Below are 24,112 nucleotides of genomic sequence, written 5' to 3'. Positions count from 1 at the left end.
CCACAAAACATTGCAAATGGACACTGCCTTCAATAAGACTGCCCCTGGTCTTTTTCCACATTTGTTCGGTTACAGCCTTAAAATAGATTTAATCAAAATGTTTTGTTGCTGATCTACACAAAATACCCCATAATGTCAAATAGTCAATATAGTGGGCCAGTGAGTAGAGTGACTGGTATGATGTCCTATCTGTTGTGCTTTTTCCTCTCAGTCATACAACTTTGTAGATGTTTGTATTATGTCTTCCCAGGCATCAGGGTAGCACTCTACAGGGTAGTAGTTTTGTTCCTCTCCATTTGCTCAGTTTGTGATGACAACCTGATCTACACGGTGTGTCATTGATTCCTATGCAAATCAGAAAACTTATAAAATCAAAGATATTCATTCAGAAAACACATGGACAATTATCCTTTCACTCAGATGGAATCAATTCAACTTACTGAGTAATTTGTTCAAGACGTTTCTGCATTTGAGCTCATTTTAGGAGTGGGTAAAGGGGGTCAATACTTAATAATTAATTATATTTTAAAGTCAAGTTGTACAATAGTGTACATGACTGTATAGTTCACTTGTAAAAGGTCAAATTTGATCAATAGCCTTTCTCTAACCTTACTGTGAAAACATCTCAAACATCCTTTTGTTTGGAATCTCACTGAAAGATTACAGAGGTGAACTTGTTTATCTGAAATAGGGGTTTATTATTATCATTTCATGGAATATAGTAAAAATGATATGTGTGTCTTACATCTGCAACATGGTATCTGCCTTCAATCAATATTTGCTGCTCCTATTAAACACAGGTCCCAAGGTTAGGAAATGTTTTAATGATGGCATTTTCCTTCTCATTTTGTATAGGCTGAATAGCTAGCACTGTTTTCTAAATAAGTTTATAGTATCTGCAAAAAATAAAGTGTCTAGTAAAATTAAAAGCAAATCCTTAATCTATCAATGAATTGTCATAATGAACAACAAGTGGTGTACAAGTGATTTATTTATGAAACAAGATAATCTCTTTTAAGTAAAACACTTACAAATAATGGTTTGTAGAAAATGTAGATTTTACAACTCATACCAGAAACAATTTACATTTGTGCATTGCAAAATCCCCAACAAAATGTAACAAGCTAGTAACAAACCACAAAAAAACAAAACAATAAATGCTATACAGACTCACAACAACTAGTAGCTATACACTGCAAATTCCTTGATCCATATGATGCGACCAAAAGTTACAAGAAACATTTGTGATTTGGAATAAAGTAGATTTTAGAATTGCCTACATCTGGTTTAATTTTCACTCACTCAAAACAGTCCCAATGTCTTTTTGAGTGAACCCTGACATATGAAAGTCACAATTAGTGTAAAATGCGCCCTCTCACACAATGCATAGATGCCTAAACCTCAGACCATCAGTTGGCAAGGTCAAGAATGCTGTGAACATTTAATAAAATGAACATTGTGGCTCTCTCACACATACTACTGCTACAACTAACTTAAACACAACATTCTTACATCACATCAACCTGGCCATTACATGACATCATTCTCTGTGCCTCAACACTCTTGGTTTTATAAATACATATCTCATAACTACAGTATTGCTTTCTATAGTAGATCTGAGTGAATTGGCCGAATGTATGACTGTCTCTTGAGAACTTACTTAATGAACATATCAATTGAGTATGACAACACTGTATATTACACAAAGCTTGTGATAGTGTATTTTATCTTGATGTTTGAAATTTGTAGGTTGTATTGAACAATTATCTGTTGTACTTCAAATGTGAAATTGCATCAGTGTAAACAAATAAATAAGTATTTACAATCTCTAACAAAAAAGCAAACAAGCAAACACGACATAAACTCACAAAATCGGATAACATAAATAATTTACAGAAGAAATTATAATACAGACTTAGTATAAACATCTTGAACCAAAGGAACTTAAAAATGCTATAAAATGGTTTCATGGCTTACAGATGTAGAGACATTTTCAAATGAGTAACTCTAGACCCTTTGACAAAACTGCATTCAGTATGGTGAGAATCTATACAAAAAGGGACGTTTGCCAAAGTTAGCTACTGTACATGAATGTGCTTTGGTGTTAATCAAGAGTTTGGCATATTAATTAAGATTGAGCCAAATGTTCACTGCTTGGTTAGAAATGCAGAGGTCAACGGAGAGACCTTTAGATGCTGGACATGGAAGCCTTGACATTCACTGAACATGTACCTCAGGTTGCTTTCTCTCCCAGCCCATACAATATTGATGTTTATTAAAATATATAGAGGAATGTTATATAAAACAGTTGCATGTACTGCATTAAGTCAATTCAAAGCTGTAGAAACTAGAAAATATAGGAGAAAAGGACAAAAGTGGTTGTACAAAGAATCCCTATAATATGTTGACAACATTGGTTACTATTAGTTTTTAGCCAAGGCTTTTATTTGTCCACTCTCATCTGTTTTCACTTCCAAGGGAAATGTCTTTCACGTAAGGCACTCAGGAAAATGGAAACGGCCATGGTTTCCTCTTCTAAGGATAGTTACAGGCAAAGTAGGAGGTCCTATGGACTTTGAATAGTAAAGCTCAATTTCACTGGTAGACACAAGAAAATACTTGGGGATGAGGTTAGTATCTTTTGCCCTCTGATTCAATTATCTGGAGAAAGAAAATGGAAACATGGAAACAAAGAATTAATATGATGAATATTAGTTCTGCAACAAAGCTTGAACATAAAAGTAGATTTAGTTTCAATAGCCAAGTGCAGAGCCGTAGGTTATGTCTACACTATAGGTCCTGAAATTGTACGATTGTGGTCAATCGGTTTGCAGGCTGACACAACAGTGCCGTGTGGCACCAAGCACCAGGTTCAGCAATGGTTTTCAATGAGCTGCAGTGCAGCGTTATGTTGTGAGGACCTATACTGTGTCTACGACTCTGGACAGTTAATGCCTGTGTGCATCCCAAAGCGTGTCTCCAACAACACCAACACCAACAACAACAACAACAACAACACCAACAACAACACCAACAACAACACCAACAACAACAATGACAACAACAACAACAACAACAACAACAACAACAACAACAACGACAACGACAACAATGTGATGGTGAACAAGCAGGATTCAATGTTTCTACTACTTGATCAAATCCATACACACATGTATACACATGTATACACATGCACCCTTTTTTTTAAAGTGTCTCAGTCATTGTTACCAGGCAAGGTGACAAGCAGCAACCAAGCGTGATTGTTTTTGCTAAAGCCGACACAAAACAAAGACTCCTTACGATTGTTACCAGATGAACACAGTTGGAATGTCCGGCTTATCTGAATATTGGAAAAGATGTTGAAGGTTTAAAAACCCATCTGAATTTGTCCAAAAAAGGAGAGAGCCATTACACACACCAAACATTCTTCTCACTAAGCATAAACAGGAAGACTACTCACCTCTGCACTCGTATTTCAGGTCGGAGAAGAAGACCAGCTCCTGGGAGAAGACAAACAGCCCTAACCGTCCTCCAGCAAACGTCTTATCATACACCGGTCCTGAGTCTGCCAAGATCTGTTTACCTTCATAAACCACAACTCTGGAAAACACACAAAAAAGGGTTTGGGTTTAACAGTACTGCCATCGTCAAGGTGTATGTGTACAGTATGTAACATCATTGCTGAGAAGCTGTGTGGCGTGTGAGTCTTCTCACCTGATGAACCCAGTCTTGGGTCTGTGGATCAGGTGCCACCTATAGGCAGTGTAATCTTTCCAGCCAATGTTCTTTGGGTCATGCCACAGAGTGCGCACCTGTGAAGGAGTGGAGTGTATGTTGAAAACGGGGGGGCGGGGGCAGCTACAACCGATATGATGTGGATGACTTTCCGTCACTCTAGTGTGACATGGTTGCCACGGTAACGTACCTGTCCATTAGTGTTGCCGGTGTGCCACAGGGCGTTGCGGAGGTTCTCCCCTGTGCCCGTGGTCGAGTTGACCACCTTGAGGGAAACCCCAGAGATGCCAAAGGCCTTGGAGGGCTTGTCCTCCCAGTAGGTCTGTGTGATCTGCTTCCACATCACGACGTAGAAGCGCCCACTCGACTGGTACCCGAAAACGAAGCCTGCGTAGTCGTCGTCCCGGTCCGTGTTCACGTAGAACGTGCCACTGAAGTCCACGGCGTTGAACTCGTCAAAGCCTGGGAATGGCGGGGTTAAACATGTCAGTACTTAAGTGCTATTCACGGCGGATGAACAGTTAGGCATTGTGTATGGTATGGTGTATGCTATGGTGCCGCTATGTCACATCTCTAAACGGAATGCTTTTACAACCTTATAAGAAAGTAATATACTGTGAAGTGATCCTGCTCACCTACTGCGATGCCAGGGTCAGAGTTGGCGGTCTGGACCAGCTCTTTGCCCTGATGTCTGACCACCCAGTTAGGGTCGATCTGTGTGGTTCCCTTGGGATCCAAGTGGACCATCTGGAACTTCCTGAAGTCAGTGATGCTGATAGCGTTGTTCTCTGGACACACGTCAAAGATGTCTGGGATGCTGTCGTTGTCAAAGTCATCTTTGCAGGCGTCTCCCCTACCGTCACCTGTTAAAACCCAGCGGCACAGTGAATATACACATTCCTATACGTCTTATTCTGAATCTTTACCTCAACGACAGGCTGTCTTTTCTGGGTACTGAGGTATAAATCGCTCTTCTTTTCATATTAACGGTAATGTTTCAAAAATCCCACTGCAGGGAGGACTGAGGTGTTCTATCAAGTTTTTTTTTTTTTAAACAGAATGGAAAAAAACAGTTCCTCCCAAGAAGCCAGCTTTAATACCCCCACCAAGGCCAATAAGGAACCTCAGCTATCTTTTCATGCCGTGACGACTTTCACTGATACATGTAACTACCTGAGAGTCTGAAGTCTATTAGAAACAGACTCTGGGCTTGAGCGGACAGCTAGGGGAGAGGAGGACGCCAGCGTTCAAAAAAGCCCACAACAGAGAAGTAGCTGCCTGTTCTCAGCTCTCTAGTTATTGCACAGGGGACTGACTTGATTCTAGCAAATAAACACTATCTGATGAGGTGTGAATAGTGTGAAAGCATCTGGCTCGAGGGCCTTACTTCTGTTTCCAATAAAATGCAGCTAAACTAACTCGAAGTAACCCCGGTGAAATAGAGCAATGAGGATTAATCATTAAGCAACTATTAACTAAGCATTAATGCATTAAGCCAGCACATTATGCCCCTTGGAGATAAAAACTTCACAACCTGAAAGTCAAGTCAAAGTCATTATGCTAATATCATCAGCAACCCTGATTTTTTTTTTTTTTTACATTTGTAACTCTTACATAACCCACCATATTTCACATTTGACTAATTTTCTCATTTTGAAGAGGGTGATCGATAGATAGGTGTGTGACAGTATCTCAGATATATTGGGATATTACAGGAGTCACAAATCAACCTGTAGCTACTGGCTAATACTCCAGAGACAGGCAGCTGCAGTCTTGAGCAGGGCAGGCCAAGCGAAAACAGAGGAAGGACATTCAACATGCTGATGCATGGTGTGTGTGTGTGCGTGTGTGTGCGCACGTGTGTGTGTGTGTGTGTGTGTGTGCGTGCGCACGTGTGTGTGTGCGTGCGCACGTGTGTGTGTGTGAGTGCGCACATGTGTATGTGTGTGTGTGTGTATGTGTGTGTCTGTCTAATTGTCTGTCTGTCTGTCTGTCTGTCTGTGTGTGCATGTGGCTAGCACACTCTAGTGGTACCAGTTGACCTGGAAAGTGCATCAGAGGCTAAAGCATTTGGACCTGGCCTCCCAAACCCCCACCCTCACCATCCACGTCCAGCTGGTCTGCGTTGGGAGTCAGTCTGCAGTTATCCTTATCATCAGGCACTCCATCGTTGTCATCGTCATAGTCACAGGCGTCCCCTTTGCCGTCCTTGTCATGGTCAGCCTGGTTGGCATTGGCGACGTAGGGGCAGTTGTCCAAATTGTTCTGGTGGCCGTCTTCATCGATGTCCTGGTTGTTGTCACATTGGTCTCCAACCAAGTCGTTGTCTGTGTCAGCCTGTTGGACAGATAACCGTCAGTTTTCACAGACCGATACCTTTTACCTCTCTGGCACTACTTAATGGACACGTTAGAATTCTGGCTGTTAACACCGGGAAAGCAACGTTATTCAGCCGCAAACAGGACCCCCTGGCACCCCGCTTGTCAGTAAATAACTCCCGCTGGGAAGTTGGTAGATAACTCCGTTCCATTTCTATTCAATCACAAACCGCGCTGGCCCCCCAGAGAAGTGATGCTTTGCACCATAATACTTCTGGTCCATTGACTCTGTTTCTTACCTGGTCTGGGTTGTGCAACAGTGGGCAGTTGTCACACTGGTCACCGACTCCATCCATGTCTGTGTCCTTCTGTTCAGTGTTGTACACATAGGGACAGTTGTCCTGCTCGTTTAGAATGTCTGTAGGAAAGGGTAGTCATAGTCTTAGATATTGACAGTACTTGCCTGTGCTTGCACATGTCATACTGTATCTGACTCCATGGCACAGAGATAATAATAATAATAATAATAATAATAATAATAATAATAATAATACATTAGACTTATATAGCGCTTTTCTAGACACTCAAAGACACTTTACAAACTGAAAAGATCGACTAGTAAAATAAAAAGAAACAAAAAAATTAATAAAATAAAGTATAGGGGTCTAATTAATTTTTAGATTACTAAATCTAAATCTAAGTGTCTTTGTAGGACAATCTACTCTGTATATCTAGATTTTCATTTAGATAATAATGAATCACTAGACAGTTGAGGGCAGAGAGGTAAATTGCTAATCGATGCCAAGCACATACTAGAAATAAGTACTTCTTGAACTGATTAATCCTGATTAGTTCAGTATCGAACTTCTGCTTGATATGACAATAATGTCAAAGTATATTGTGAAGTAATTTCGTGATGAGTACCATCTCCGTCAATGTCAATTGCACAGGCATCCCCTTCTCCGTTGTGGTCAGTGTCGATCTGAGCAGGGTTGTTCTCGTAGGGGCAGTTGTCACAGCGGTCGCCCACGTCGTCCTTGTCAAAGTCAAACTGACGGGGGTTGTATAGGAGCGCACAGTTGTCCTGAGAGAGAGCAGCAATGTGTTTATTAATTAGAGCATCCACTTTTATTTTTTTCTCTGAGTGGGGCAGTCCCACTTATATTTTTTTATATTATTTGACAGATACAGTGAAGATTTAGACAGGAAGGATGGGTGAGAGAGAGAGGAGGGATGACATGCAGGATATGTCCCCGGCCGGATTCGAACCGGAGACCCTGCGGTTACATGGTCGACGCTTAACCCGCTACGCCACCTAAGCGCCCCAGAGCATCCACTTTTGATGTCATCGGACCACACAATGATGATTCAATATATTGGCAGCACTATAGATTAACACCACAGAGAAGTCATTTTGTTTATCTATACTTCTGCAGATATTGACTGATGTATTTTCCATTTCCTCATGGAGAAGACATTTGATTCTCTTTTCTATAAATCTGCCTGTACAAGCTCTTACTCTCTCGTCTACGATTCCATCGTTGTCGTCATCCTTGTCACAAGCGTCTCCTTGACTGTCTTTGTCAAAGTCCTCTTGTCCAGAGTTAGGCAGGTTGGGGCAGTTGTCCTGCGACATTGATTAGAAATGGATATCAATTGATGATATTCACAGAGTGTCAGAGGCTTGGATCAAAGCATTAATTTATGAATGGCTTCACATGAATGGCTTCACAGAATCTATATCAGACACCTATCTGTAAATAGACCAAAGGGTTGAGTTGGGTCGGGTACCATACCTTCTTGCAGTGATAGGTGGCATTGGCTCCACACACCAAGTTCTGATTTGGCCAGCCGTCCAGGTCGGAGTCTTCCCCGCAGAGGAAGCCGTCTCCAGCATAACCGATCCTACACTCACACTTGTACATGGGGTCACTGAAATGACTGAGGTAGATACACTCTGCAGACCTGTGGCAGTTGTGGGTCTTGTCCTTGCAGGGATTCTCTGGCTCACACACCTTGAGAGAGGGACACAGCATGTCACCAAAGTTAACATAATTAAATAATAAACCCATACAATATTGCATCTCTAATACCTTGTTGTCTTCACGTGGCATGTTATGTTTACTTACTAAGACAGGAAAAGTTAAGGAAATCAGTTTTTCATTTATTGAAGAGAAGTGAATTTCAGACAACATATCATATTATTATTGTTATCATATCATATTTTTATACAACTATCATGTGAGTAGTCTATTGTATACGTGCCCCCTGCTATTACCCTGCTGTGCCCTCTGTATTCCGGTACTAGGAAGCCACAGCTGTCCGTCATTATAAACTGATGGACATCATTCCACTCTGGACGCCACTCATAGAGCATGACGTGACAGCATGAGAATGACTTTCATCTGCACTGTGAAACGAGGCTGAGCCTTGCCAGCTATGAGACAATTGCCCTTTCCTCAAATCAATTGGTGAAACGGTGGCGTCAGATCAAAGCCTTCCAGTTTTAGAGGGCACTGACAATGGGATTTACTTGGGGTGTTATGCAACATTTTGGCAGAGCGGTGTGGCGAATGATTAGATTTTCCAAGGAATCTGTGAAATCAGTTATCAAGGGAGAAATATTATGTCCCACAACAGATGTTGTGCCAGTGGTTAATGCCATGACAACAGCACATTAAAAAGCAATACATGTGTCTCTTATCAAACACATCCCCTTGCACTCAGGTATCGAGCAAAAGGTATAGAGAAACCCAAAAGCACATGCAGAATTCCTTCCATACCACCTTTGATAAAAGTGTGCAAGCCTTTTAGATTATTAAATAATTTATGCTATGATACATCCTCCACCAGATCAGTCAGCTATGCTACTGTACACTTAGCAACATAACCACAGTCTCAAGGCCACAACAATTAGGTGTGAACGATGAGGTGTGTCCACTTATACTGTAAATATGCTGAATTGAAGGAGAAAAACAGACACATGTAGCAGATGTTATTACGTAACTCCAGCTCTGCTACCGACCCCCTCCCCTCTCTTGCCTGGGTCAAGGTGTGTCACATTTATGTATAGTAGCTGGGGGGGCTAGCCTACAGCACGGTGCATGCGCATTCTCAGAATGAGGCCATTAAATCAACATGTGCTGCCACTCCCGTCAGGCATAAATATTGGGATCTGACATGTGAAAAGCTGCATGACTTTCAACTAATTGCCAATTCGGTGTTCACGTGTATGTGTGTGTTCTATAAGCCTAAAGACGACCTTGAGTGAAGTGCCAGTGACTGACCTGTTTGTTTTTCTTGGCGGCGTCCACTCCCATGCCGAACGGCTGGGTGCCCTTGTATCTGGGAGGGCAGGGCAAGCAGTGGTAGCCTGGGTCAGTGTTGATGCAGCGCTGGGCTCCGCTCACTTTGTAGCAGACATCAGAGACCATGTCACACTAGGGAGGGGGGGATCAGAAGGGGAACCAGGGTCATTACACACAATGTGATTTAGTAACGTTGTGCTGAGAGGAAAAATACATATCTGTAATATCCAGTTTCTTGGCTTCTATCGTTTACCTCGTTAATATCTTCACAGTTTGTTCCGTTGCCACGGAAACCAATGGGGCAGGTCCCACACTCCCAGGAGCCATCAGAGGCACTGTTGCAGTCCACCCCACCGAAACAGGGGTTGGACAGACAGCCATCTGGAAGGGAGTCATAAAAGATTAATAACTAAAACAACAGAAAATTGTTTACTTATCAGGACCATACTAAAGCTGGGTTTGAACAGTGATAAGGCTATATATACTGTATATATATATTTGTTTTTCTTTTCTTTTTTTTCTTGCAAATATTCTATTCTATTCTATTCAAATATACTATTTTATTTCAGGCACTGAAGCATTCATAAATGTCATAAATTGTTATTATGATTACGCTGTGGTTCTGCCAGCCACAACAATGGATTACCATGTGCAGATGTCAGAAATCTACCCAGACTTTGTTATTAGAGCCGTTATCACAGTTATGCTAAAATGAGATAATCTAACTGAAACAGAGAAAGGGAGGGGTGTGTGACGCTGACTCACCCACGGGACATTCCTTCTTGTTGCAGGCGTCGCTGTCTTGGGCGTCCCCGGGACACTTCTTACCACCATACTGGGGATGAGGGCTGTTACACACACGGGTTCGACCCTTAATGCCGCCCCCACAGGTCGCAGAACAGGTTGCCCATGGAGACCACGGTCCCCAACCACCATCAACTGCACATGGACACCAATTAAGCACTTAACAGACCATAATAATGAACTTTTTACCGTATAATCATGACCTTATAGTCATCATGTCACTTTTAAGAACGTGAAACAAAGAGTTACTGTAGTTTTTAGACCTACAAATCTGCAAACACTTTGTATCCATTTTGCAGAGTGGCCATTCCACTCTAAGCATGAGAGGCTTGGAACCTAACCCATCCTGAGGTGATTTGGAATTGACATTTCATACAACAGACAGGATATCAGTTGGGTATGTGACTGTCGCCGCCCCTCCCACCTATACTGTGAGTGAGTGAGTATGAATGCTGTTACCAGAAGTACTGCACTTTATAAGTTGTAAATATTGACTATGATTTTGTCTTGTGGTTACGTGTGTGTACATTGTCCATTGTGATAGTCATGTGTAATGTGTGTATGTTTGATGTAATTGACACTGCTGTACTGAGCTTTTCCATCTGTACCGACAACAAATTCCACCGACCTTGGTCATGTGGTCATTAAACGATTCATTCATTCATTCATTCATTCATTCATACAGTACTCACTGGGACACGGCATGGCCGAGCAGCTCTGGGTCTCTCTCCCGCTGCCCTCACAGTCGTTGCCCCCCAGCTGAGGGACCGGGGCGTTGCAGTGGCGTATCCTGGTGATCTGACCCTCTCCACACGTCACTGAGCAGGAGGACCAAGGTGACCACAAACTCCAACCACCATCCTGGCGAACTGGACACAAACAGTGATGAATCAGTCATACAAAAGAGAATTAAATCACATACCTTCAATAGCTACACTACCAACTGTAGCAAATGAGTAATGAAAAATACATTCAAACTGCAAACTGTGACACTTTAAATAACGTGAAACAATACTATTGTGCAATATGACAACCCTAGTCGTCTATCTGTACAGTATAGTACAGTGGATTGTGTACATAGCCTTTATTTATGTAAACCAGCTCCTTCCCTTCTTGTGATTTTTTTTTAAAGTGTTTTTTTTTCCCTTTTCCTAACACCAGGGGAGCCACCCCTCCTAAATTTCGTTGTTTGGTACCTGTACTGTAGCAATGACAATAAAGTCCATTCATTCATACAAGCCATCTTCCTATTCTCTATATCAATCATAGGTGGGCCAGTGGTTTAAACTGGACTTTTCCATCCAAACAGAGGTAATTGTAGGTAGACCAGTCAGACTGTATTTTAGACCATGACACAGTCAGCCAGCCGCTGTCTGTATTTTCTTTAAGCCCAAAAGTGGAGGAACAGAATGATGTGTATCACAGTTGGTGATGCTCCACAAAGCGAACCAGTTATTCATCAGCCCACTGTTTATCAATGTAAACATTTAGTAGAGAAAAAAGGAGGACACAAAACCCAAACAAATCTAACCAAACGACCAGAGTGCTTGGTGGCATTGAGTTCCAGACTGTTATAAAAGAGACAGAATTGGAAGAGGTCCTTCTTCAACAAACTCCACCCTAGAAGAACCTCTCTATTTTTAAGTCACTCTGTCCTATATGTCATAATGAAAGGGCTCTCTGGTCTCATCCTCTTGTTTCTCTGACTTTGATCCTTTGTTAAAGTACGATGCAGCCTCTATCACTTTATAAACACACACACACACACACTCACATTATGGAAGCGGCAGGCAACTGTCGCTGCTACAATGCTCTTCTAGACTCTGTTAACATGTCATTGTTGCTGTTCTTAGAGGTGTGTAAAGGGAATGTATTTCTGAGCGCCTGTCTATCTAATCTATCCTTTACCTAGTGAACTGTCATTAAGGTGTGGAATCACATTTCCAACAGTCTCGCCCCACCCTACATCAAGGACCTCCTGGACCTGTCTTCCACCTCAAGGCCCAGGCTCAGGTCCGACGCCCAACTCAGCCTGAGGGTCCCCCGCACCAACCTCAAGAGCAAGGGTGACCGTGCCTTTGCGGTGATAGCACCGACCCTGTGGAACGCGCTCCCTTCCGCCATCAAGTCTGCCCCCACTCTGGACTCCTTTAGAGCCAAGTTAAAATCCCACCTCTTCGTCAATGATGTTCCCTAAGTCTACTCCCTATTTGTTGTGAATTGTATCCCTTGAGATGTACGTTTAAGTCGTCTGTGTCTGTTTGCTTTCTGTGTTCCTTGTCCTTGTCCTTGTCTTTATCTGTTCCTTTACCCGGGCTGCGCCCCGGGCCGATGTAAAAGTTGGATGGGGGGCGCATTATAAATAAAATTAACATAACATAACAAGAGAGACCTACAGTCCATGTCTATGAGTCAGTCAGTCTATGAGCAGATACTGTATAAGGTACCGGTAGTGATGGGAGAGGTTGGCAGCAGAGACTCACCACGGCTGTCACATTTTCCCAGGCTGCACTTGCGGGTCTGGATGGAGGGGCCAGAGCAGGGGTTACTGGTGGCGTCACAGGATCTACCCCTCTGCTGAGTTCCTGTTCCACAGGTCACAGTGCACTCTGTCCACTCTGACCAGGGAGACCAGCCGTCCTCACTGTCTTTAGCTGGAATTAATTATTAGATTCATTACGTTTGTATTACACACAATTCTATTATACACACACAAATCCACACAGGACATAATACAAACACTCATACTGTAAAGAGAAACACATACAACTTTAATAAAACAAAAGACTCATTCCTGGCTCTTAATGGAGTGCACTCCACACACCCATGACGTTAATGCATCTTTCCCTACTATACTCTGCAGTTCTTCTCATTGTTGAAAGGTTTAAAAAGCTCAGACAAAAGGATCTGTCCAGGCTGTTTTGGTTCCTGGGTTTGCATGACATCATCATTCTAAGTCCCACAGTGACCACTTCAATGTTTGGAAGCATCTAGAATTGGTGGTTAGCTTTTAATAATACAATCTGTGGTTGGCCCTTAAAAACAAACTGGCTTTATATAACAATAACAGAGCTTTATTATTCAAACTTAATATACACAGAGCGTTGTTTTTTTCCGGTACTATCTGGCATCTGAGGACCTGTATCTTAAAAGTAACAAAGCATAAAATTAACTGTGTGTGTGTGCGCGTGGGGGTGTGTTTATTAGCCAATGCGATGCCATTCCTTTTACTGTACTTGAGTGAGTTGAGTACTTAAATGCAATCTCCTTTACAACTTGTTTAAGCGGTCATTATTGTGATCATTCACAGATGAGTGATTACTTACGTAGACATACGGGGCAACACTCTTCATCAATAAACGACGGGCTGGCGCAGGCTACGGCGGGGCATGTAATTTGGTGACAGACAATCTTGGACTCCTGCCACGATAAAGAAGATAATTAGTGTCTCTCTTATCTGTGACATATCAGCATGTTAATGTTATGCCATCTCTCTTCTCTGTCTTCTATGTGTCAATATAGCTTCAACCTACCTGGCAGGTACACTTGGTGCAGCTGTCCACGACCCAGTCCTCCTTATCTTCAAACAGTCGACCGTCCTGCCAACACATGTTCTTCTCCTTGGAGTTCTTCATCTTCCCCAGTGCCTCCTTCATGACTGTGTTCTCCTCTGTCTGACGGTTACAGCAGATGACAGACATACCGTTTAGAAAGAAGCTTGGAAAGAAAGCTGTCACAAAAAAAAACATGACAACAAAGGCCCAATAAAAGAAAGACTCTATCCATATGGGGGGAAGATGTGCAAACAGACTTTGTTACAACTCATTAAGTGGGGGTATGCTCTGTCTCTCTGCAGAAATGTGTATTGCTATAACGAAAATGTGACGGCAGCCATTATCATGCAATTATCATGTGAAGGCGGCCAAACGTGTTCACTTTGCACATTGTAACCTCTGACCAGATTGGAGTTTAAAGGATTCCTGGCTGAGTTTCTGAACTCTTGGGAGCTGTCAGCAGATGAGCTACTGCCAAAGTGTGTGGGTGAGTGTGTGTGTGTGTGTGTGTGTGTGTGTGTGTGTGTGTGTGTTTGACTAGAGAGACGGTAGTGTTCTACGAGGCTACGAGACACCACTTGGTCTGGAAGAGCCTAAGGGACCCTTCTTATCCCTTCTTATCCCAGCAGGTTTTTCCCAAGGATCATGCCCAGACTCCCTTATTGCCAGGAGGCTCCCAGAGGAAGCGCACGGGCTGTTTAAACACAGCCAGACATTAGGCTGGACCCAATCGCTGCCAAGGGAACACTTCCTATATCCACATGTAACATGCCATAACAAAACTGTCTGACTTCCAACTGTCAGGCTCGGCTCGGGAGTTCTAGCACGACTTTCATAGGTAAGGCATCACCAGCACCTCTCAAAACACACGTGTTCCACCAAATCAATGAAGGCTATCCGCTGTCTAAATATTCTGTCTCTATTTATCATGCGATTATCATGTTATTACAAGGTTATTATAATGCCAGGCATTCAACAGCCTATTCTTTAAATTGATATCAAACAATAGCTCTCCAGAAAAAATGTGTTCATACACTGATTCAAGATAACAATTTAGCATTCAAACTGTAGATAAGCAGATATACACCATATTATAAACATGACTGTACTTAAATGTACAGTAAAAGATACAGTAACTTTCCTGACATCAACCTGTCTTCTATTCTATCACAAACCTATAGTATAATAAACAGACTGACAGTTGCTAACACATGGATGGAGCACCTACCACTTTCTGCAGCCCGTCGATCAGGTTGCCAACCACCACGCGGAGGCCTTTGAGCTCTTGGAACATGGTGCTGAGTTCCTCACAGGAGCGCTCGCACATGTCTGCCCCCAGCTTCTCTGTCTTCTGCCCGATAAAGTTAGTGGTGATGGCAGGACTCACGTCCACCATCTCTGTGCTCTCGCTCACTGTGTTGGCCTCATCTGGACAGGACGGGTTGAGAAAAAGAGAAAAGACGAAAAAAGGGAAATTAGAATGAATGCATGATGGAACATTACAAAGGATTATCTACAATGATACAAGAGTGCAACAAGGGAACAAGGTAAAAGGTACTTGATCATGGAATTTAACAATAATTGGGAGTCTTCTAACTGAACAATGAGGTCAGCAACATGCTAATAATGGTTCTTTTAAAGAGATGCCCCCAACAAAGAGAAACTTTCACTTTGGGAAAAGTAACATATCAAACAGGACACAAAGACTGAACAGAGGGGTGAGGGATGCACATAAAACCATAAAACTCAAAATACACATCTGGGTGCGCCGCTTCTGCGCGTGATGAGAAAGCCACGCCACATGTCATAAATCTTCATTACCCCTGAGATGAGAGGGCAGTCAAAGAGTCCTCATAGAAGAGCAGACTGTTTGGTTTCGTCAGCCCCACTTCAACTCTATGTGCGTGGGCCTAACAAGCTCGAGTGGACCATAATGGGTGGAGATGGATTTTTACAAGAAGCCAATGAAAGGAAGTTGTTTCACGGTCACACTCTTTGAGCAAATCATCACAGAGGCCCCCAAAGTGTGGTGTAAACAGAGCTCCGCTGTGGTGGGCAGGCTGGCAGACTCATGGTTTGCATCAAGTCTTCCTTCAGAGAATGGTCTCAGCCTCTGACTCGCTAATCATTCCCTGTTTAGAGAGCATTCCCCCTAAAAAGACCAAAAGGGAGTCAAAAATAGGCACCACAAAATAAGGGGGTTTTCTTCTGCAAGGTTTACAGTCGAATCCACAGGATAGAGACAGCCCTCGGGCGCCTGTCTAGGTTCACTTCAGTTGACGGTGCAGAGAGCATTATCAGGGCTCTCTCACAGGAAGCTAGGTGTTGGCTGTGGACACACTTCCCCTTTTGCTCTCGTCTCACAGTGCATGTTTTGAAAAGGAAGTGTCTCCTTATCCGTCAGTCTCCACCCAGGTGGCTGTCAGTCAGCCGCTGCCTGTCTGTGTGTCCATTCTTCTCCCCAAGCTTTGGGGAAAAATAACATGGCAAGACCCAGAGTTCCCTGGGTTCTCTTTCCACGGAGTGCACATGTGGGGCAGGAAGTCAGAGTGGCATGGCCTACATTTTTTGTTTAAACACACCGGGGTGGGTTGATGTGTCTGCCAGCTGTGCACTTCTAACATACTGTGGGCAGATATCCCTTCCACAGGACAGGGCTCCTATGTTTGTGAAAACATACACTTACTAACCACCCATTGTGTGGTTATAATACTCTCTAGAGTTGAAAACTGCTGTAGTGCATTATGCATGACGTCTATGATCCACATTGTCTCGCTTGAATCCCATTGTCTCAATACATCCCAGAGGTCTCACTACACATTTATGACATACATACATGCTAATACATGATAAACTGTGGAGAGACATAAGATCTCCGTTGATTAGTAGCCCCAGAGAGTGCTCCTCCGGTCTACAAAAGACAGAGGAACACTGATTAATCAGCCAAGAGGTCGATTTGATATCTGCAGTATGTAAATTGGCGTGGATTAATGAGAGCACAGGGACTCTAAATCAAGCAGTTGTGCTGACCCAGTTTTACATCAAGTGGTCCCATTGCAGCCAATGCTATGTTTTCTTTTCTTTTTTGAACGTCTGGTGGAGTCATTCAAATCTCAAGTATGTTTCAATCTATGTGTGTGTGTGTGTGTGTGTGTGTGTGTGTGTGTGTGTGTGTGTGTGTGTGTGTGTGTGTGTACGTGCGTGCGTGTGTGTGTGTCTGTCTGTCTCTGGATGTGTTTTCAATTGCTTCCTCTGGACGCATTTACCTTTTTTTCTATCAAGATAGAGAGAAAAAAACGAAGAAAAATTTCACAGATTTCTTGCTTCTCATTAATGTCCAATGTGACCGTTTTTTACAACTGTGATTTGTGTGAGTTTATGAGTGACTTTTGCACTGGCAAAGCCTGGGCTCGTAGGAGTGTCTAGACACTTTCCAGCGACTGGAAAGCCTTTGTGACATTTGTTAAATATATACGCTTACTCAACTGGAATTTAACACACACGGGTGACAACTGCAACGTGACAACACACACACAAACTCACAAAAGCACTCACAAACACAGTGCTCATATGGCTTTGCTTTGTCATGGTCCACAGACACCCTACTTCCAGCATGAAGAGACAGTGTATCCAGAGGTGGTGGAGGAAGACAGCCCAAAGAAAATCATATCTATGGAGTATCTGGACCATCTCAGCAGCCCCCTCTGCATGAGAGCCCTGCTGAGGACCAAAGGGCACCACGCCCAGTGTTAACAAAGCGTTTCATATGTGTGTGTGTGTGTGTGTGTGTGTGTGTGTGTTTGCCAATGGAAATAAGTCTAAGCATATGTATCTCCTTTTGTTCACTGTGCACATTGGTTGACCTCACATCACCACACCGACACTGCTGTTTCCATAAACACGATGTAATACTGTAAGATATTTCCATATATCTGATCTACAAGCTTTGTGACACTTAAACGAAAGACCAAAAGGCAATATACAAACAATGGAAGACAGAAATCTAAATCTATCTAAGTGGTTTGGTCTGGAAATTTGCTATGGTTTATCTGACTGGAATACAGTAACCAAGATATTGCATGTGAGTCACGATTGCAGTCACATCTGCATCGCATGGGACTTTAATTTGGGGTTTATGAAGATCAGTGAGGACAACTTGAGGTCACATCACCAAAATATTCAGAGCGTGCACAACCAGCATGACACACACAAGAGTGGCATCACATTACACAGTACAGCATCACATCCTCTCAGCGTATGTCCTTGGGGTACCTCGACATAGCACCCCCTACTGGCTGGTTTCAATCAGTTCAAACTAAATATTCAAACCTTCCAACACAATTCTTACCTGGCTTTGTGATCTCGCAGCCTTTGTTACGGAGGAGGTCGTCCACGGTCGTGTCGAAGATGAAACGCACATTCTGAAGTAAGCCCTGTGTGTTGAATAAGAGACCAGTCACTGTGACTGCGGTTGCAATAGGTCACACTTACTTCCCGACTCTCCATTGAGGAAGGATCATGGGTTTCTATGATAGCGTGCTCTGTGAAATAGGCCTACAAATTATAAATAATAAGCACAGATAACACTGTATGACCTGTCAACGAAACAGTTTTCTGCAAATGTTGCATGATGATGTCTGCAAAGCAGATGTTGAAGTTGTTTCTTAAACCTTAATTACCAGCGTGACTATGAGTAGGATATTGGACAGACCTCCTTGCAACTAAGCAACACACCCTATGAGACCACACAGTGATAGAGGAGAGATGGAAAACTATAGTTGCTCCCTTGGATGTCTAGCAATACAGACACAAACAATTACAGTAGGCCTATATGGAGGTTTTTCCCATACAGTACAGGGATCTCTAGTACGGTAACCACATCATCTATTCTACACAGTGTAGGAGAGCACAGTGTAGGTAGGCCAACACTCATACCCTGAAATGGCTCTCACGGGTGGATCCCTTAGCGACGTACATGCGGCTTCCCTCAGCACTCAGGTGTTCGTAGAAAGGCTCGTCCAGGATGAAACTGTCTATGAGGCTGCAGCCCACGTACAAATTAGCATTCTCTCCATGAACATGAAGGGTGATATTCTTCCACTGCGAGTCAGACAGGTCCACATCCTCGAAGGACACCACATTTTGCGAACCATCTACCCAGTAGACGAGGTCTAGTGTGTTGGCGCGCCCGTTAGACACGATTTCAAACTGCCGCCGACCACTGGGGCCCTCCAGACCAATCAGGGTGCCCCGCGACGCGCGGTCCTGGCGCATGCTGGCCGTGAACACGAAGCCCTCGTTGTTCTGGATCTGCCGCAGCATCTGTCTCAGCACGGGCGCGCTGACTGAGGGTAACTGGTCAAAGCGAATGAAGCGATAAGCAGGTGCTTCTGAGTCTTGGCCCCGGAATTGCTTGGCCCCCAGAGTCTTGCGTGTGATATGGCTGATATCAAACAGGTCAAACATAGTGTCGTCCTCCAGCTCACCATCTTTTAGGAGTAAGGACAGGACAGGGGGTTGTTAATTAAGGGGTATTGTGTAGGGGGAAATTGATAAAACTGCAATATTCTCTCAGTAGACTTAAAAGATGTAAATTCCATTGCACTGACCAAAAGTATTTCCTAATAGAAGTGTACTACTACTACTACTACTACTACTACTACTACTACTACTACTACTACTACTACTACTACTACTACTACTACTACTACTACTACTACTACTACTACTACTACTACTACTACCTAAAAAGACTAACTTTGTGCATTCTCTCCATTATGCATGCAACATGACATCAACATATACTAACATTTAGAAGAAATTGAATAAGAGTGAAATCTATTGACTATGCAGAGACTATCATCATCACAACGTGGATTCTACTGAGAATCCACGTTGTGATGATGATGATGATGATGGTGATGAAGAAGAAGAAGAAGAAGAAGAAGAAGCTCATAAGATATATAAGCCTGTGTATTTACCTTGAGGTAGCGCTGGGGAGCAAAGAAATAAAATGGGCAGCAAATAGAGACATCTCCTGAGTATCATATCTCCTTCAAAACACAAAAGACAAATGCTGATGATCATTTTTCAGGAATGTTATTACTCCATCACTTGAATAACTCATAAAGTTGCCTTTTCTTTCCCCCCCCCCTATCGCCCTATTATGCACTAAGAGCTTAGCTGTTAATTAATAGCGCGTCAGCCAACTTCTATGTGTGAATACCTTTTAAATTATTATTATTATTACAACAACAATAAACGTAGCCTACGTTCACACTTATATCCAGGTAAATATCGGCACAGTACCACTAAAGACACACATAGATATTACAGCAGGAACGGATTATTATGACCTATTATGACAAAAAAAAAAAAAAAAAAAAAAGACAAATAATGCACAATAATTATTTGCCACGCAGATAGAAAACTATAAAGTAAATGTACCCATTCTAGGAGCTTACCTGGTGAATGTGCAATCCGTTTAATTCAAGTTAATCAATATCCAACGAAAAAAATAGGTTAAACAGGAGCAAATGTTATTCTAATAATAAATATCAAAAGTGTAGATAAAAGGTGACCTCCTTTAACCCAACGCGTCAAATGTAAAGTCCACTTGGTTGACTAGATCCACATACTTAGAGGCTGGAGCGATAGTGGCTGAGGCACCAACATCCCTCCCCTCTTTTATACAGCTCAGTATGGTCCTGTCTGTCAGGGAGGCTTCAGTGTGAGATGTTTGGATCCGTTGTTGAGGCCGAATTACATCATTCCGTTCTGATATCGTAATTTGCTCATACCTGTTTACAGGGGCAGTTACCGGCCACCCATGGACCCCTCCCTCTCACTCCTGCCCCAATCCCACCTCTCTATCAAACCCACTTCATTACCAGAGTCGGAGTGGAGTCTAGTTTCAGGGAGGAGTTAGGAGCCTAGGATGATCAAGTGATTGCGAGCATTGGTGCGCACTGGCTTTTGGTGAGTTTAGAATGATAATCTCCGTTTAGGGCAGTTCAGAGATATTGAGCGTCAAAGTTTTTACATTCTATTATATTTTGTGAGATGGAACCTTTGTATTTTATTAATTACTAACTCAAAAATGTCAACATTTTAAAAATAACACCACACAGGCATTAATAAACACCTAATGGATCAGATTATGTAAAAAACTCAATTTTGACAAAAATGGAGATAGAACCTTATAATTCTAACGTCACCTTTTGGTAGTGCGCACCAAGTGTAGCACTACTCATATCTTCTGTGGATATGCGAAAACTGACATGCATAAATAAATGAATTCTGTGTTGATGTAAATAAATAAGGGTAACTCCGCTCTACTTTTGCAATCCTTTAAAAACACAGATTATCATAAAGATTAGGCATTGTATTGCTTGGAATTATTAATATAATAGACCGGCACAGTTATTACAACATGACACTATAGACAACAATCTAACATAGATTTGTTTTCTTTACATCACACTGTAAAGAGCTTATCATTTAGTCTGCTTTTAGTAGTGCTTTAGTTTGTGATGAAAAATACTGTTTAATCTACTTCCAGCATTAGTAGCCTATATTAGCATTAGCATATAGGCTACTGTAAGTATAAGTATAATAAGTAAATTATTCAACATGCAATTGGTAATGAAACATGATACTAAACAGATAAAAAGAAATTCATTAACTACATTCATGTGTACCATGGAATGATAATGGTGCTATTTGCTAAGAGAACACTATGTTGATTCACTAATGGCATGACCAGCATTGTGGAAACTAGCTAGGATTTTCAGGGTTAAAAACAAAAGTGTCTGTTAAATGTTTAGAGAATTCGAATGTTATATTAATATTGAAGTTAACTGTAGATTATTAATTATTAATCTCTGAGTATTGGAGAAGGGGTAGGATTAAATAAGCTTATGCTTCTTCCTACTCCTTTTCGGACATGTTAAGTTAATAGTGTTTTTTTTTCTTGTTTTTTCTATTTTCTTTTTGATTTTGTCTTTGCTATTTTTTTTTCTTCACATGTTCGAAATAAAGCTTTCATATCATATCATATCATATCATATCATGTTCCTAATACGTTGCTGGCAAGACCTCTTGTCTGGGATCAGGAAATAATTAGTTTTCCCCATACTTCTGGTCCCCTCTATGGTGTCAGAAAGGAATGGCTTGCGTATTTCACTGAAATCCAATTTCTTGGGAGTTTCGTTCGGAGGTTGTGAGGATATGTCACAATAGAACACCTTGGAGGTGGCTCATCATTTGGACACCTCATCCTAAAAAAGAGAACAGACAGTTTCTTACCAAATGAAAAAAACACAATGTTCTCATGTGACATTTATTGGAAAAAACAGATTTGTTAAATGGTGTCCAAGAATGCGTCAGTCAGGTTCTCTTTCAATCTCGACTCAGCTCGACCCCTCACTGTGGGACTGAACTCAGTGTACCTATTCACCTAAGCCCTATTCAATCACGCCGTACAGGCGGGGGACACTTGCAAGCAGGTAGCCAGGGCCTACTGCCCGGCCTATAAAGGTCAATGCAACCTTTTCACTCTTCACTTGCTGACTGTCTGAAGCTGTTCTACTGAGAATGCTACGATTCTCCTGGGGGGTTAGGTTGACTCTACCCAAACCTTATTGTTTTAGTTCGATATTCACTGATGAACTTGGTAAGGAAAGTTTGAGGGTTTTCACCTTAGTAAGTAGTAAGTAAAGCTTTATTTATATAGCGCCTTTCGTACATGAAATGCAACTCAACCTTACGCATATCTGCTCCTCTCCAAGTTAGCAGTCAAACACAAGTAGGTCGATAGTTAGCTTGGTGCTCACAATTCCACAGAATAGTTTGAACTCTTGCTAGCATGGCTATAATTCCTCAAGTTTGACAACTTGCTAGACCCATCATTTAAGCTACGGCTACTGTAGCACTTGGGCGGTCCTCATGCAGGAAATATTAGCGGCCTGTTTGCAGGAAGGTTGGCCGACAGAGTGACAGCTAACGTTCTCTCCCAAATTGGCCCAAGAGACCCAACTGGAGGTTGCAGTGCAGTCAATTGTTGCACCCTCGACCCGAACTGTTGGACCTATGGGTTTGGCCCACTTAGTCTTGGGAGGCTGAGGTCAAGCCAAACCAAGGTACATTAGATTAAGGCTGGATTTTTATTTGGTGTCTATATGGTCATTTTCCGACCTATGGTAGCAATAGGAGAGAAAATGCCAAGTTATGCCCATCAGTCCAATCAAAGGAGACTTTCATCTATTTAGTCTTTGACAAACCACCTTTTCTATACAGTATTTTATTTATTTCAAACACTTATGGCATAAAGGTCATGTGGAAGCCCTAACCTTAGGCATTGTTTCAACAGGAACTCTGTACAAAGGCCTTATATATATAGTACCTAGCTATTAAACGGTGCTATAAACTGAGAATCTAAATTAAAAGGCTGGAATCTTAACAGTTGCCCGGTGGTAGTGGTCTGACCCAGATCCTGCACATGCCTGTCTTTGGTCTTTTTCTCTAGTTACTTGTTGGGAAACAACGCCAGTTGGAATAGCCAATTCACAGCACGGGTCCGCCAGTCACATGTTTTTTAGTCGGCTGCTGAGATCAACATTTTACATTGAGAAACGTGGACTCCCCCATTTTGATCTGAGAAAGCAGTCTCGAGCACAGGCGCTGATGCATGTCAGTTTGTTAATCAACAATTTTGGTTTCCCCCCACTTTGCTTAAAAACAGTGACTTCATCATAGGGGCATATGTGGTTTTAAAAGTAAGTGGGCTAGAGTGACACTAGAGGAGAAATCACAAGGGAAATCTGGCATCTAAACGTTTTGCACTGCAGGGCATTTGGAGAATGTGATGGAGAGAGCTTAAGGCAAGGTTTCTACTCATCTCTTTAAAGGTCAACTTGTTGACTTTATTCCTAAAGATTTACTGCAAATTGCCTGTTAATGTTGATTACGCCAAATATTGAGTCATGCCAGTAAAACAAATTTGGCGAGAATGGCTGGCGTTGTAAAATGCTGCTTTAACAATTCTCCCAGCTGGAAAGGTGGTATAATCTAGGATTACCACAAAGTATTTTATTATATTATTCATATTACTTAGATGACGTTTCTTTGGCTGTATTTAGAGGACATTCAGGGCTGACATGATTGTATGGCTATGGCTAACCAGTCAATATATGTTCCAGAGGATGTCCCTGGAGAGGGTCACCCATATGATGAGATTTGAGTTTTAAAAAAGAAGAAACATTCCAAAGAGTTATTGCCCACGACTCAGTAAAACCCTACTCTAAGAGCTACTATAAGAACTGTATAAAGACAATGAATTATTACATTATCTTTCGTAAAGTAGAGGAATGTTCCAAGCCAAGTTAAGGTCATA

At 42.2% G+C, this 24,112-nt stretch overlaps 1 protein-coding gene across 1 annotated transcript; it reads right to left on the bottom strand.

Moving 5' to 3' along the window:
• Positions 1-3,305: 3,305 nt before the first annotated feature.
• On the bottom strand, positions 3,306-19,767 carry thbs2a (thrombospondin 2a; the record flags this gene model as incomplete). The annotated part of the gene is made up of 21 exons (XM_080550400.1): positions 3,306-3,340; positions 3,461-3,600; positions 3,715-3,812; positions 3,926-4,197; positions 4,371-4,598; positions 5,838-6,072; positions 6,353-6,471; positions 6,978-7,137; positions 7,573-7,680; positions 7,850-8,068; positions 9,341-9,493; positions 9,615-9,742; positions 10,127-10,300; positions 10,858-11,034; positions 12,649-12,819; positions 13,492-13,585; positions 13,699-13,839; positions 14,948-15,147; positions 18,068-18,152; positions 18,655-19,208; positions 19,701-19,767. The coding sequence occupies 21 exons, from the start codon at positions 19,765-19,767 to the stop codon at positions 3,306-3,308; spliced, it is 3,558 nt and encodes a 1,185-aa protein (XP_080406526.1).
• Between the last annotated feature and the right edge of the window lie 4,345 nt (positions 19,768-24,112).

The sequence above is a fragment of the Nansenia antarctica genome, assembly GCF_963989245.1.
Source record: "Nansenia antarctica genome assembly, chromosome: 1".
Classification (NCBI taxonomy): Eukaryota; Metazoa; Chordata; class Actinopteri; order Argentiniformes; family Microstomatidae; genus Nansenia; species Nansenia antarctica.
Note: the sequence above shows the minus strand (reverse complement) of the source record. Positions and strands in the feature narration are given on the sequence as shown.